Source organism: Silurus meridionalis, chromosome 14, assembly GCF_014805685.1.
Source record: "Silurus meridionalis isolate SWU-2019-XX chromosome 14, ASM1480568v1, whole genome shotgun sequence".
In the NCBI taxonomy this organism is placed as follows: Eukaryota; Metazoa; Chordata; class Actinopteri; order Siluriformes; family Siluridae; genus Silurus; species Silurus meridionalis.
This window is the reverse complement of record NC_060897.1, coordinates 15069712-15085865: the sequence shown is the minus strand read 5'-3', so window position 1 is coordinate 15085865 and position 16154 is coordinate 15069712. Positions and strand designations below refer to the sequence as shown.

The 16154-nt window shown below is 38.4% G+C and overlaps 1 protein-coding gene across 2 annotated transcripts in view; it reads left to right on the top strand.

Moving 5' to 3' along the window:
* Positions 1-16154, top strand: part of prkcab (protein kinase C, alpha, b) — a 163138-nt gene that overhangs the window by 102417 nt on the left and 44567 nt on the right. For both annotated transcript variants that reach the window (XM_046866638.1, XM_046866637.1), the window contains exons 4-5: positions 10480-10591; positions 11341-11469. In XM_046866638.1, coding sequence (XP_046722594.1) covers positions 10480-10591; positions 11341-11469 — 241 coding nt within the window. The remainder of the gene's footprint in view (positions 1-10479; positions 10592-11340; positions 11470-16154) is intronic.

Here is a 16154-nt window from a genome sequence, read left to right as displayed (position 1 = left end):
AGCAAACTTCTCTTCTCCATTCTTCAGGCATCCTCTCACCTTCCAGAATCTTGTTAAAAATGTAAATTCATCTGTTCACTTCACCAAAATGCCCATTGAAGTCTGCTCCAAATATTGTTTTATTCCTAGGTACACTCTCCATCATTACATCTAACTCACACCAGAAAAAATAATTTTCCTCCATCTCAGAACCAAGTTGAGGAGCATAAACACTGAGGATATTTATAATCACCCTTTCAACCGCCAGCTTCAGTTCATCAGAAACTCTCTTCACCTCCACTAAACTCTTACTGTACTCTTCCTCCAAAATTACACCTACACTATTTCTCTTTCCATCCACACCATGATAGAACATGCAAGAGATATACAAAAAAAATTCTAATTTGTGAATATTAACTGAACATCTAAATCAATGAGGAATTCCAATTATGGTGATTTCTTGAGTGTGACAAATGACACATAAAAGATTTATTTTTGTTTTTTATGACCCTCGCTTAAATTCAGTTAGAAAACCAGATTTATTTTACAAATAAAAAGGTCTGTACCAAAAGTGGTCATTTGAAACTTCGGCACACTTCAATATTTCAATACTGCATATGAATAAATAACATCACTGTACAGAAAAGTAAAAAAACACAGTGTGATAAAGCAACAAAAACACATTTTACTCATGTTGATTTGAACTGCTTTACTCCGCTGTAGGAAATTCCTTTTGGAACATTTTTCCCACACCATTAGGCTGTATCTTGAAGCCTGGCACTAAAATAAACAAGAGAGAGCTTTTATGCCTTGTGTGTGTGTGTCTGTGTGTGTACACACTGGAACAGCAGGCAGGCTTTGAAGGATTCTTGGAAACCGGCAGCTTTTAATAATATGATAATTTATTTTACATGTGACAGATGGTGTATCCTACGTGTACAAATGGTGTTTAATCATTTCATTTAATTGTTGGGAATGAGAATAGGTGTTAGTTTGGTTTGGAGAGCATCATGTTGACAGTGTCAGAATGTATTAATGTCACAAGCTGTAAATATAACAAAGATATTAAATATACACAGCAAGTCAGAATTGCTGTTTGTTTTATAGAAGCAGATACGCCTGTTTTGTGTTATGAGTGATCCGAGATTTCCCCTCGTTTGGAATACGACGTCCCCCTCCATCCCACTCCCCATGAAACTCTTCAGCACCAATGGTAGTGTGTCTCCAAACTATCACCATGGCAACATCATTGCTGCGAGCACACTGTTGTCTGCTTGCAGACAGTGATCGCAAGTTGGAGGGAAACATGTATTTGCACTAAATGTGTTATTGGTGTGCTAGTGGCCTTAGTGTAACATGTTCAGTCCCAGTTTATTCCTTTTCTACTCATAGTGTGTGACATAAAACAGAAAAAATCTCAGAGCTTATAATACACACATGACATTACAGTCGCATGATGCCTATCTTCATGAAATGTGCATGAGAAATTCAAAAATGAAAATGAAGCCAAGACATTGATAGTCCTTTGCTGCCTGCTGAGCTGCAAAATTACACAAATGTCAAAAGGTGGCCTTACAGCTCCAGGGTGTCTGGGTTGATCTTGAGTTTGGTTTACAGTCTGTATGAAAGACTTTTATGTCAAATGGAACAATTATGATTATCCCATTACCCCAACTTATAGACAAAAGAAAATGCCATGTAACCAGGTGCTGATATAGATGCACTTGCAGTTAAGTGCTTTATTTGAAGACCAGGCAGACAAATTGAAAACGTGAATTGGAATCGAAAAGCCAGGCAGAACAGGTAATGGGCATTTTGCAATACAGTGGAACCCGGTTATGTCGCCGGCCTAGGGGACGCCAAAAAGCGTCGAGATAACCGATGATCGAGATAAACCAGGGGTCGGCAACCTTCACCACACAAAGAGCCATTCGGACCTGTTTCCCACAGAAAAGAAAACACTGGGAGCCACAAAACCCTTTTGACATTTAAATTGAAATAACACTACATGTAACATTTTTTTTTGCCTTTATGCTATGTATAATCAAACCATAATGTGTTGCATTTATGAAATCAATGAACTGCAAAGAGAATGAAATTACATTTCTGCATGCAACAAAAAATTTTTTAACTCCTTAAAAAAAGACATTGGGTTGAAGGTTACTTTCAAGTAAAATACTCAATGTCTATTTGAGTCCTTCTTGTATTTATGAAAAGAACGCCGAACATAAATTATCCACCGGCAGCAAACCAAAAATGCCGTCCTCTTCTGTGTGCCGTCAACCAAAGTTTAAGAAGTTGCGTGCCGGTGGGTGTCGCACATTAGCGGTTGTGACGCATATGAAAAGCGACAAAAAACTTAGCGGGATACGTATACGCGATTACACAGACCGCCATGAACCAACACATACGATCATGCACAAACAATAACAGACCACGAGTGTGTAGAGGTGAGGGGCTTAAATAGGAGATGAGATGAGTGAGTGAATGAGAGTCAGGTGTGTGTGATCAGCAAGACTGCAACGAGCTCGCCGGCACGGGTGAAAAGGCCAGGTGCTTCGGGGAATGCCGCCGCCGAAGGGGGCATGGCAGGGGGATTCCTGACATAACCGACGTTAAGTGGCAAATTTGCCCCCCCTTGTGCTCGAGATATTAGGGTTCGGCGACATAACCGATTTACAAAATGCGAAGACAAAGTGAAAATTTGGCGGTGCCACTTCAAAAACATCTTAATAGGGTTGGCGAGTTAACCAAGGTCGAGATAAGTGGGTTCGACTGTATTAAAAATTCTGCCACACAGGAAACAAAATTAGAACCCAGAAAAGAAAGCCTTGTTATGCTCAGGGAGTCAGGAAGTGAACAATACTTTATTCAATTTACTTTATACAATTAAAACAATGACAGGACATCAAAGCACACATGCAGTGTAAAAAAAGAAAAAAAAAGAAAAAGAAAACATGTCAGCATGGAAATTTGTGCCCTAAAACTACATCTAAAATGTAGTTTCTCCAGTATCTCCAGTATCTCCAGTTTCTCCAGTATCTTTCTTTTTTGTTCTAATTGTTATTGCACTGTATGTACTAGGCTGATACTCACAATGACTCTAGCTTGGTTGCTTCTCATTTCTCACAAGAATCATGCTTACCTACTCAAAACATATTTTTCAACCATTTTTGTTCTCTAGCATCATAGTCAAATCAATGAAGTGGTTACTGATGGATGGATGGATGGATGGATGGATGGATGGATGGATGGATGGATGGATGGATGGATGGATGGATCAGACATACAGCAGCTTCTATATTCACCTTGAAATGTTCTATTCCATTTATAGACAAAATTACCTTACTGTGTGATCTGCCTCAGCAGCAAGGTACTTTAAATAGCCAAATTCTCAATAAGAAGGTTTTATTATAATTTGTTTTGAATAAAACTAGTATTGGAGGTGCAGGGACAGGTGGCTCAGGAGCAGGAGGTCTCTGCTGACGCATCACTTGTTGGTTAACTTTTTATAGCACAGATCAGGACTGGGACTCTGCAGGTGTTGGCTGTGGGTCAGCTATGGTTAGGAAAAAAACTGGTAGTTCCAAAAATATGTTTTTGTGTAATAGTGTATTTCTGTCATCTAGAGGTTAAATGGAGCAGGTTTGTCACATGTTTTAGCAAAGAATGTAGACTTTGTGTAATGAATGCTGTACAGCCAGCCAGACATTTAATACTTCTGCTCCTCTTAAGATTTTTTAAGTGATTCTCAATAAATATTTTACTTCGGGACATTATTAGTATTGATGTGTCTGCATTACTTGATAATATTTCTGTTTAGAGCTACTTAAAGGTTTTCCTGTATAAGGCCTAATTAAAGTACTCCATGTGCTGTATTTACCATATGCATAGGTTATATATCTGGTACTTCTATTTAAAATCAGACATTAAGCATCCCCATAGAACCATGTTTTACCGAGATGAAGGATTGGGTAATGTGCATGTATGTTACAAGTCATTAAACATTAAGATTAGCAAACACTGTAAAAGAACATTGCAACACTAATTGTGTCCGCTCAATGCCCACATACTGTATGGCTGTGATGGTAAGGTGTCTACACCCTTTTGCCCAAAGTAATTATACTTTATATTACTTATAGAACAAACTATATATTAGATACAATAATGTACTGTACATCCTCCATCAAGCTGCTCTACAGTATCTATTTTTTCTATCTTTTTTTTTCTTTTGATATCTCTCTACCCCATATCTATATATTCAATTTTATATCAGCATACTCAGTTTATTTTCTCAGGGATATACTTGTGACTCATAACTAGGAAAAAAACACCACCAAGAATACCAAACATAAAACAATAATAGACAAGAAAAAACAAGAACATGGAGAAGTAGAGGAAGCCAGAGATATTAAGATGTCGACAAAGGGAATGTGTAGGTGGGGAAAAGAAGAAAGTGGGAGTGATGGAGTTAGAGAGTATTTGAGTGAGTTTATGGTGGATGGTGGGAAAAGAAGGGGGGGGTTGGTGATAATGCCAAGGAGGGGAAGATGGGTAATAGGCTCCTGGTGGTCACTGGCAGTGTGTGCTGTTGATTCTTGCCAGAAGAAGCTAGAATTTCCCTGAACTCATCCTCAGAAATGAGGGACTGCCAGTGAGCATGAGACAAACATTGAAGGAATGAAATTAATAATTTAAAAATAAGATATGGGTTCTGAAAAAAGATATAGACCTCATATAAAGGAACGAGAGGTATAGTGCAAAATGAATAGGTCAGGGTTTGAATTTTTAATGAAGTAGTCTGCAGGAAAATGACAGAGAATTATATATACAGCTCTTTTCTTATTTTCTCTTTCTTTATGTCTCTCTCTCTCTCTCTCTCTCTCTCTCTCTCTCTCTCTCTCTCTCTCTCTCTCTCTCCTGGCACACCATGGGCTTGTTGTAAGCAACTAATATAAAGAGGAGCCAATTCTATTTAAAATGCCAACGTTCTAATTAGAGCCTTCCGGAATTCTCCACTGGTGACTCACGCCATGCCGATCACAGTCAGCTCTGCGGCTTTCCTCGAAGGCTGCCCTCGCCGGCGTCTCATTTAGTAGCGATTTAAAAGCCAGAGTCTTGTGGGGCTTTTTTCTGCTTCTCTGCAATAGCTCGAGTTATTTGTCACGAACTAGACAGTGGAATGACATAATGGCAAATTGTTATGAATTACTTGGTTATTAATCCATATTTATTACTGGATGCTGAGCCATGCATGAATTTGCTTCTTTTCTTTAAATATTTATAATAATGTTGACATCAAGGTATGGATTTTGGGAACCCACATACAATATACGAAAAAAAGTATTTGGACACCTAACTTTTACAACCTTATGTGGTTCTCCTCTACATTGTTACCACAAAGTTAGAGGAACATAATTGTATAGGATCTCTGGATGCATTAAGAATTAAATTTTACCATCAATTGAACTAGGAGACCCAAACCTGTTCTAGCATCACAATACCTCTGTGCATCAAGCCAGCTCCATGATGATATTGTTTAAATAGGTTGAAATGGAAGATCTTGAGTGGGGTGCTAAAGAGCTGTGATTTAAACAATTAAGAACACCTTTGGCATGAATTGGAAGGCTGACTGTATCGCTATCTTGCACCTTACAAATGCCTTTATACTCAAAACTCAGTATGTTTAGGTATATTTGTATGTATGTTGCACCTTACAAATTGTTGACATATATTTGGATGTATAATTGTATATTAACAAAATCACTGTTTTTACATTTACTCAGATGTATAGTCATTCAGATGTTTACAAGATACATTCACTCGGTTTATATACGTCTATTTATTAGAAATACACTGCTGTAATCTGTATCTATATTACACTGACTGCTGATATTCTTATACAAACTTTTTATATTGTACTGACAATGTAAACATTGGATGTCTGCATATGGTGGCATTGACAATAAAAAACCTTGAACCTTGACCCTACTGTATACCTCCTCAATCTACATCAGTACTTGAATTTACTAACGCTTTTGTGGCTAAATGAATACAAATCTTTACAAGCACTGGAGGTTGTTATAACAGTAACGGTTATGGGGCGATGCCCCGGATTTAAGAGACGCCAGCTGGCTATCTCTCCCTGGGTGCAGTATTGACCCTTAAGGATCCAGTTTTGCCCACTAAGCCCTTGCAGTCCACTTCGGCATTCGAAGGCAAGGCTTAATGCAGTAGCGGTCAGGCTGCCGCCACACAATGGCTGTGTTGGCATTGCTCCAGCTGCAGGGCATTGCTCCAGCCACTCGGGCAGACCCTTAAGAGACTACCTGGCAGGCTCGAAATGCCTGCCAGACGTGTCTCAGTGGGTCCCGCATTGTAGAAAAGGGCTCCCTCCACAAGGAGGTCATATGCCACTAAATGCCGCCTGTTCTCTGTGTGGTGCGAGCACCAACAATTGGACCCAGTTAACTGCCCAGTCGGTTTAGTGTTGGAGTTCCTACAGGAGCAGTTCACCTAAGGGACGTCTCCTTCCACTTTCCACGTTCAGTGTCCGCTATCACGGCTTACTGTGCTCTGCTTGCTGAGCAGTCACTGGCAAGCACCCCTTGGTGACACGTTTTCTGCGCAGCACCTGAAGGCTGAGGCCTAGGACCTAACCCAAAGTTCCTGTTTGGGACTTGGTCATTGTGCTGGAGGCTCTGTCCAAGCCCCCCTTCAAGCCCCCTGGCTGAGGTCGCCCTTAGATTTCTGTCAGTCAAGACTGCCTTTCTTCTGGTTATCTCCTCCCTAAAGAGGGTCGTGGACCTACTGGTTTTCTTTGTGGCCTTGTCCCTCCTGGAGTTAACCCCAGGCATGGCCAGTGCTTTTCTCTACCCCACACCGTGGTAGTTTCCTGAGGTGCCCTCGGTTCTCCACAACCTGTTATGTTGCAGGCCCCTGTCCAGGAGAAGCTAAACCGACTGTGTCAGGTACGTTAGATACGTCAGAACTGTTGAGGATGTCAGAGCAGCTGTTTGTCTGCTACAGTCCCTATAAAAAAGGTCTTTTTGCGAACAAGCAGACCCTCAGCAGGTGGATTGTGGGTGCCATCTCATCCTCCTATGAGATCTCTGTAGAGTGTAGAGGCCTCTACAGCCTGGTCCTCTTGAGTCCCACTCCAAGACATCTGCAACGCTTGTCCACCCCCCTGACCTTTGTCAGGTTTTATACCCTTGACCTTAGTGTCACTTCTGACTCCTCCGTCCTTCGGTCTAGCTGTGCCCATCCACACTGGGCAGGGACTGGTCAGTATGGCTTGATTGGACTCTTGTTCCCAAAGCTTTGTTGATGCAGCTCGAGGTCCTGAATGAAAAACGTCTCTAGGCTACGTATGTAACCCTGGTTCCCTGAGCGAACGAGACACTGCTTCTTCAATCCCTGCATCCCTGCGGCGCTTCCTGTTCTTTTCAGAGCTACTGCCAGCTCCACCGCATGCGCATTTTATAGCTTCCTCTCCGTTGGACAAATTGCACACGTGATTTAGAGCATGGACAATGCTTAAGCATTGCCAAATCGTTGTTGATGCAGTGTCTCATTCCCTCAGCGAACCACGGTTACATGCGTAACCTAGAGATGATCTTCCAAAATAGGATCCAAAATGGTTTTGCGTCAGTAGCAAGTTGCGGCCTTTCTGGATTCAAAATGGTGCTTCTAGGATTGTCTGGTGCACTGTCTTTTGTCTTGCACTGTTTGGACTAGGTTGCATATGATGCATTGTATGTAGTTAGGACAGCTTACTTGAGTTCTTAGCTCTGTGTTATGTTATGTAGCTCTAAGTTGTGGTATGTAGCTCTAAGTTGTGTTATGTAGCTCTATGTTGTTTTATGTAGCACCAGGGTTCTGGAGAAATGTTGTCTAATTTCAATGTTTACTACGTCAGTAATACGTATATGGTTGAAATGACAATAAAAGCTTTTTGACTTGATTTGACTTGATGTGAATCTAATGGCCAAGGGTCCACATACTTCTATTCATATAGTATATTTTAACAATTTTTGAGGGAACTACAGGCAATGTTTTGATGCACATATAGGCAATATGACTTATAATTCAACAATGACACAGAATTACAAATCCTTCCCAGACACACAAGCCTGCACTACAAAATACAACTGATGATGAATAGCATTGTGAAAATTCAGATTTCTATTCTAATCCTTCAGCATCCTTTGACTCTTCATGATCCTCTCTTTAAAATTATTTTACTGCCAAGCTGCCAATGTTAATTTACGAATCAAAGTAAGCATCTTGTGTCTTCCTATATTTACTTTGGCTTCCTCCATGTACACTGGTTTTCTTTCACCACTTAAAGCGTGCTATTATCAATTATTATTTTAATTTGTATAGAGCTTTAAACAATGGACATTTTCACAAAGCAGTTTTACAGAGATAAATACAGATAGATTGCAAATATAAATTTAAGCATCATAAATTAATCTGAAATTTTATTCCTAATGACTAGCCAGTGGTAGTAGTAGCAAGGAAAAACTCCTCGAAGTAGCATAAGGAAGAAATCATTGGTGAGGTTATCAACAATGATAGTCTAATGCTATATTGTTTATGACAGTTGCAGATCTAAACTATGGTAGCAGACTGTTTATATGGATGAAACAGATAACTGGGACTGGACACTTTAAATTGCCATACAGAGAAAAGATATAATAATATTTATAATTAATATTCATACAGATTACTAGTGCTACTTTCCTAGAAGTTTGTCATCCCTATTAATCCTGTTAACCCTAAGATTAATGATTCAATAGAAATTCCATTTTGCACACACTGTGGGAGTGCTTTATTGTCCCACCACAGCACATTTACACACTTATATTAGACAAATTAGATGATTATTTACTTATATGTATTATCTACTATTAAATAATAGGGGAGTGTCTTATTTAAAGATCCACTTTGTGAATAAACAAAAGCCAAAAACTGGGTTTAAGTTTGTAGGCTTTGTTTTACTGTAAGAGTGATTATAGTACCATAATAAATAGATATTAATAGATTTACTGTACCTTTTTTCTGTTTGTTTTTATACTTATTAACAAGTATTTCTTGTAATAATTGTCCTACATGTAGTTTCTTACAATACAATAAAAATAGGCGATAGGTACGAAGCTGTTTTATTTATTTTATATTTAGCCCTTTAACAGCCACTATCCAAATGTACATATGGCACACTTTAGAAAACGCTTTGGTTTGTAGATTTGTTTGTTCTATGCTGTTGCTTTTGAGATGCACTTTGGCAATTTAATGTAAATTGCAGTTTGAGCTACAGAAGCTCGTATGTTGGATCGGGCCAGCCTTTGCTCTTTGGACCACTTTTGTTGGATACTGACTACTGCAGACCAAAAATACTACACAAGAGCTGCAGTTTTGTGAACATAAATGTTCACTTGCTGCCAACAAAATGTTCACTTGCTGCCTAATATATCCCACCCAGCTACCATGATCAAGAAATAATCAGTGTTATTTACTTACCAATCATAATGTTATAATGCCATAATGTTATGCCTGGTTGTGTATATTGTACATATGATGGGTGGTCATAAAATCTGAATTATCATATGAACAAATGGAAAATATTTGCCCAAATTATGTCTCCGAAAATGAGTACATTCATGAACATTTCTTCTTGTTTAAAAAACCTGCGGTTTAGTTATACACGATGCTCACGAACGGGAATGCTCGACTTCTTCATGACAACACTCCAGCCCATTCGGCTCACGAAACGATGAAATTTGCGGATGACTTGGGGTACGAAATTTTGCATCATCCCCCCTACTCCCCCAGCCTTGCACCCAATGACTTCTTCCTTTTCCATCACTTGAAGAAACTACTTCGTGGCAGGTGTTTCAAAAACAATGATAAAAAGAAGGCTCCACCAGTTCATCTATTGTTTGGAGAAGTGTGTCGCCTTAGGAGGATTTGGAGATATGGACTAAGCTCACGACCAACGTTTTTTTCTTAGCAGTAATAACAATTTTCTAACCCCCAATGAATCCCACCACCGCCAACATTTTTTAAAGCTTAAACTGGTCCATAGTGTAAAAAGAGGTTGGCTGCTTTAAATCGACACCTGAAAAATAATATGATCCCTGCATTCCAAATACTCTATATTTGTGTTTTATATTTGCTATATTTTTTTTCTCTTTCAAAATATATGTTGTTATAAATACTGCTTTATTGTACATCCATTCTATTTTAATTTCATTAATATAAAAAAATTTTTGTCATGGATAGTTTAGATTAGAAATTGGACTGGCTTAACATAATAATAATAATAATAATGGTAAAACTCGTTCGGAGCACCTTATCATCCTGTTTTGTTATACCAGTATACTGTTCCAACACTAGATGAGATTAATAATCAACAAGAATAATGGAAAGCACACCCGGGTATGTGTGAATAGCTTGATAAAAATAATGCCCATCTTTATTACTCTGTCGTCACAGGATCCAAGAAGCAAGCACAAATTCAAGATTCACACTTATGGCAGCCCCACCTTCTGCGATCACTGTGGCTCTCTGCTGTATGGACTCATCCACCAGGGGATGAAATGTGACAGTGAGTGAAACCCCACACAGCCTTTATAAATCCATACACATTTGCAGCAGCAATAAAAAGCCAGCAATGTGCCACCGCCTGTGATGAATGCGATATTCCAGCTCCAGTGTTTAATGCTCAGGTTTCTATTGTGTAAGTTATCTACAGGCTGCATCCTCCTCTACCCTGCCTGTGGGCTATCTTTATTGTCTGCTGCCAGTCATCCATTACCATTCAAGCCATCCAGGCATGCTGATATGCTAACACAAATGTACACCTATTCCAAAACAATTATGTGGACACACAAAGCCATATATAAGTATTGCTCTTTTCTGTCGTCTGCAGAGTGTGGGTTTAGTCAGGCAGGTGCACATACTCTCGATGTCTAAATAATCAAAAAGAGCTGATTAATTTTCTTTAACAGAAGTGGAGGCTGCAAGGCATATCACAGGTTTATATATATGGAAGGAGGCTCCAGTGTCATTTTGTAACTGTTAATTTTTGTAACTTCAGGTTAGAGGGGAAAAGATGGGCTGCCATTCTTTAATTCATTAAAAATATAATGTGGTGGTATGCAGAGAATGGAACACTGTTTTTAGAGGAAAATAAGAACAATGTTGCATTTACAGCTATCAGGTTTGCAAGGATAATCTACGGATTCCTTCTTTTTTTTAAACACTTAAATCATGATATTTACCTTCTTTCATTTTTCTCTTTCCCTCTTACTCTCTTTCTGTCTTTCTCTGTCTATCTCTTTTTCTGTTCCTCAGCATGTGATATGAATGTACATAAGCAGTGTGTGATGAATGTGCCAAGCCTGTGCGGAACAGACCACAAAGAGCGAAGAGGACGCCTCTTCCTCAAGATTGAGGTCAGCGGAGACAAACTTCACGTGACAGGTGGGCATCCCACGGTGCATCCGCAACTGTGTGTGCTAGTGGTAAAGGTCAGAGAACGTAGATTTTGTGATTGAGATTAAACAATGTCTCTGTAGTCTGTGGCTGTTGCTGTCAAGCTGTAAACCTGTTCATTAAGGCTATACAGAGATCTGTGAAAAGAAAGCATTCATTTAAATAGAAAATGGCAGCATAAAACAGAATTGAAATCAGCACTAGCAGAATAACACATTTATAAATAAATATTTTAAGATGTGATTCGATTTGGGGTTCAAGTACATTGTGTTCTTTTGTTTAGTGTTGCAATTAAAAAACAAAATGTGAAATGCCATTAATTCTTTTTTATTTAGCAAAAAATGGATAAAACAGCTTATTTATGAAATTTTTCTACTCTTTAAATCCTATAAAGTGTAGTAATCAAAATCTTACAGAATTAAATATGATGTCCTAAAGTGTATAGCATTTTCTAACAATCTTAACCAGGAACTAAAACTGAATTTCAACTCTGGAGCCGACTCTGGAGCCAAATGCTCAATTGATAAATAATATGATACAAACTAAAGCAAGATATTTAGAGACTGCAGACAATCTAGAACATGGTACAGAGCAGGGTGGGGTTGTTTAGGCTTGTTCAGGGTTGTTCTGCAATAAGAGCCTAAGGATTTTGCTACATAATATTGAATGAAGAACACGTGTCGGACTGCCATTCTCTCCTGTTGCGTTTGAAAAACACATCATGATCAATATGAACTTTTAAGAGTGAAGCCGGAATGTTGGATGAAGCCCTTGATGGATTATACACTGATCAATTGTATAAGTGATTAGTTGATAAAAAAATTTTAATCGGATTGTTCAAGACTGGCACACAAGGCAAAAAACTAAAAAAGCATATTTTAGATATTTTACATTTTAAGCAAAAAAAAGTAGTTTTTCTGCCGTATAAATGCAGCTCAGTGGCAGGCTATTTTGGGTTTTTTCCACCTGTTTAACTACTGCTAATCAAATGTGCCACACGTCTTTTATAAACATTATACTGTATTTTATATTTAACATTCATATTTAACATTCAAGCAAAAAGCATTGCAAAATTGATGTAACTTTTGTAACGCACAGGTAAAAATAGTATACGTAGAAATTTAATTCTTCATAATCTATTAGCAGACACATAATCCTTGGTATACAGTATCTCACAAAAGTGAGTACACCCCTTACATTTCAGCAACCGTTTTAGTTTATCTTCTCAAGGGAAAATTCTATAGAAATGAAACTTGAATATATTTTACAGTCAATATAGTCAGTATGCAGCATGTATAACAGTACAGATGTCCACTAAAAATAACTCAACATACAGCCATTTTTGTCTAAATAGCTGGCAACAAAAGTAAGTACACCGTAAGTCAGGGGTTTTCAACTGGTTTTGTGCCAGGGACCACCATTGTAATTAACAAGTAATCCGCGGCCCACTATTGTGTGCGTGTGTGTTGGGGGGGTGGGGGATGTGTGTGTGGGGGGGTACTCCTTACCTGTTAGTGGGATTTCTGGGCGTGGTGACTTCCACACCTGGATGGATGCTCTATTTCGCACGCAAGATGAATGTGTATATGACGCAAAACACAACGTTAGCAAAGCATAGGCTTGATAGGTGCAAAGCTAGCCTATCCTGTGTCAGTTTAAATATTTTAGATATTTTCATTAAATTCAGTTTTCCCACTAATGTGCAAATATTCTGGAAATGTTTGGAAAAATAAATTATGGAAAAAAATTGATTTTAATTATGAAATTATGTAGGCTGTCACGGACCACATGCAGTGCCGCCGCGGACCACCGGTCTTCTTGTATTAGCAGTTCATATTTGGTGCTTTAAGTACAATTCTCTCATACTGACTACTGGATGTTTAACATGGCACCTCATGGCAAAGAGCTCTGAGGATTTGAGAATTCGAATTGTTGCTCTCCACAAAGAAGGCTATAATAAGATCAGCAACACCCTGAAACTGAGTTACAGTGCAGCAGCCAGGGTCATACAGAAGTTTTCCAAGATGGGTTCCACTCAGAACAGGCCTCGCAAGGGTCAATCAAAGTTGAGTCCTTGTGCTGTCAGGTGCAGAATCTGGCTTCAAAAAACAGACGCATAAGTGCTGCCAGTATTGCTTTTGAAATTGCAGAAGTGGATGGTCCACTTGTCAGTGCTCAGATCTTACGTCGCAAGTCGGTTTGCATGGCCATCGTCCCAGAAGAAAGCCTCTTCTGAAGCTCTCTTACAAGAAACCCCACAAACAGTTTGCTTAAGACAACCTGTCCAAGAGCATGAATTACTGAAACCATGTCCTGTGGTCTGATAAGACTGAGAACTTGTTTCTCCCAGATGGTGTCCAGCATGTGTGGTGACACCCTGGTGAGTAGTACCATGAAAACTGTGTTAAGCATGGTGGTGGTAGCATCATAGTCTGGGGCTGCATGAGTGCTGCTGTTACTGGGGAGATGCAGTTCAATAAGGGAAACATGGATTCCAACATGTATTGTGACATTCTGTAAAAGAACATGGAGCTCTTTCTTCAGAAACTGGGCCGAATGGCAGTTTTCCAACATAAAAATGACTCCAAACACACCGCTAAGATGACAACTGCCTTGCTTTGACACTTTGGACACAGTTCACTTAGAATGTAATTACTTTTGTTGCCAGGTATTTTGACAAAAATTGGCTGTATGTTTTTGGGACTAAGCTTGAAGGGACTAAGCTTGCCCACATGTTCACTTAGAATGTACTCACTTTTGTTGCCAGGTATTTTGACAAAAATTGGCTGTATGTTTTTGGGACTAAGCTTGAAGACACGGTCAGGTACTGATGTCGGGTGAGGAGGCCTGAAATCAGCATTCCAATTCATTTTAAATGTTCTCAGTAGTGATGAGGTAAGAGCCTAGGTCACTGAAGATCATCCATTACAACCGTATGTTCCTGGAGCCAGCTTAGTGCACAGTTCATTGTAATGTTAGAATAGGTTTGGGTCTTCTACTTTAACTGAAAGAAGAATGGTATGTTACAGCAACCAAAGAAGAAAGATCTCAAAGTGCCTCAATACTTCTGTCCATAATATGTACATAAATGACTGCTTTCCATATTTTTAATGATCGTTAGGAATTAAAACACAAACCTACCATCACTTTTCGTAATGTCTGTGCACATACAGTTTTTTATTTCTTATTTGATCAAATAAAAGAACACAGCAAGAAATCAAGTTTAATTGTTAGTACTGTATTTACATATATTTTTCTTCCATGCCTTATGTATATTCATATTTTTATTTATTTATTTTTTAATTATCCTCATGTACATCAAGCCTCCTAAGTTGCCAGATTTGTGTCTAAGAAATTGAAAAAATGTCCAAGACCTGGATGTAGTATATTGCCAATATATTATGGCAGAAATAATCTTACTGTAGCTGTAAGTATGACATTAGTCTCAAAGCAGATTTGGTGTAATTCAACATTATTGCGTCCACCTTTATTTTACCTCACCTTAATAAATAGCACTTGATCTAGCCATCCAATTATTAAGCATTTTATGGTTTTACATTACTTGTAGCCACAAAAGCAATAAAGCCATGAGAAACTAAATTGAGGTCAGCATTGATGCTCGGATTCAGAGAAATTGTGCAAGTTATAACGCTTTAGTAGTCTGAGCACTGAGACATGCTCAGTTCTTTCCCCCTCACTCACCAGAGTCTGTCATTTTTTGATAACATCTTGCATTCATTGTCCACACTTACGAATACTTCGCTCATGTCGGTCTTTCTGGCACTCGCTAGTGTTTAAGATACTCATTAAATGCCTTAACATCTTAATGATCTGCTTAAGGAGATCTTTGTTCGGCACAATCAACGGGAACAGAGCTAAGAAAATGTTGCTTAATATCTTATACTGTACTTAATACAGGTGAGGAGACCTTGAGTGCAGTCTCTGTTCTAAATAATCTCCAAGATGTTTCATAGGGTTGAGGTCAGAGATCTATAGCAGACTATCAAAGTCTTCCAATTCCAACCCATGCAAACCATATCTTCATAAAGATAGTTTTGTGCACAAGGGCATTGTGCAAGTTTGGGTCTTCTAGATAAAGGGGGAAAAAAATGAAATGTTACCACATCCAAAGATCTTGTACAACTCTACAAGAAGTGCTTAAGAAAAATTTACATCTGAGCCATGAATATCTACAGTGACCTATAAGCAAAACATGTGAACAAACTGTAAAAATGTGTATATATTGTATATTTAACCCTTGTCATTGTTTATACAAAATAATTTAGAAAAGTAATTCACTCTCATGTTTATTAAATATTTGCAAACAGTTTTTTTTATTTGTTTATGATAAAACTGTGTTGTGTTAATAATTGTTTAATATTCATGAGAGCAGAGTATTTTTGTGAATTTGTAAGCATTAAACAATGAAGATAATTTTTCACAGTCTTCATTGATCATATTTTAAAGGGTGCCAGTGCAGGGCACTTGATTTTTTTCATTGTTAACTTACGTTTTATGTATAACGAGTTAAAATATCTCCCCTACGACTTGGTAGTGTACAGTATATTCATAGAAAACAATCCAATTGGTATTGCATGCTGTCAAATTAGAAACAAATAAAACAGTGTTTACTACAGTTAGAAGCAGTTTGGAGTGTAATGTCTTGGACATTG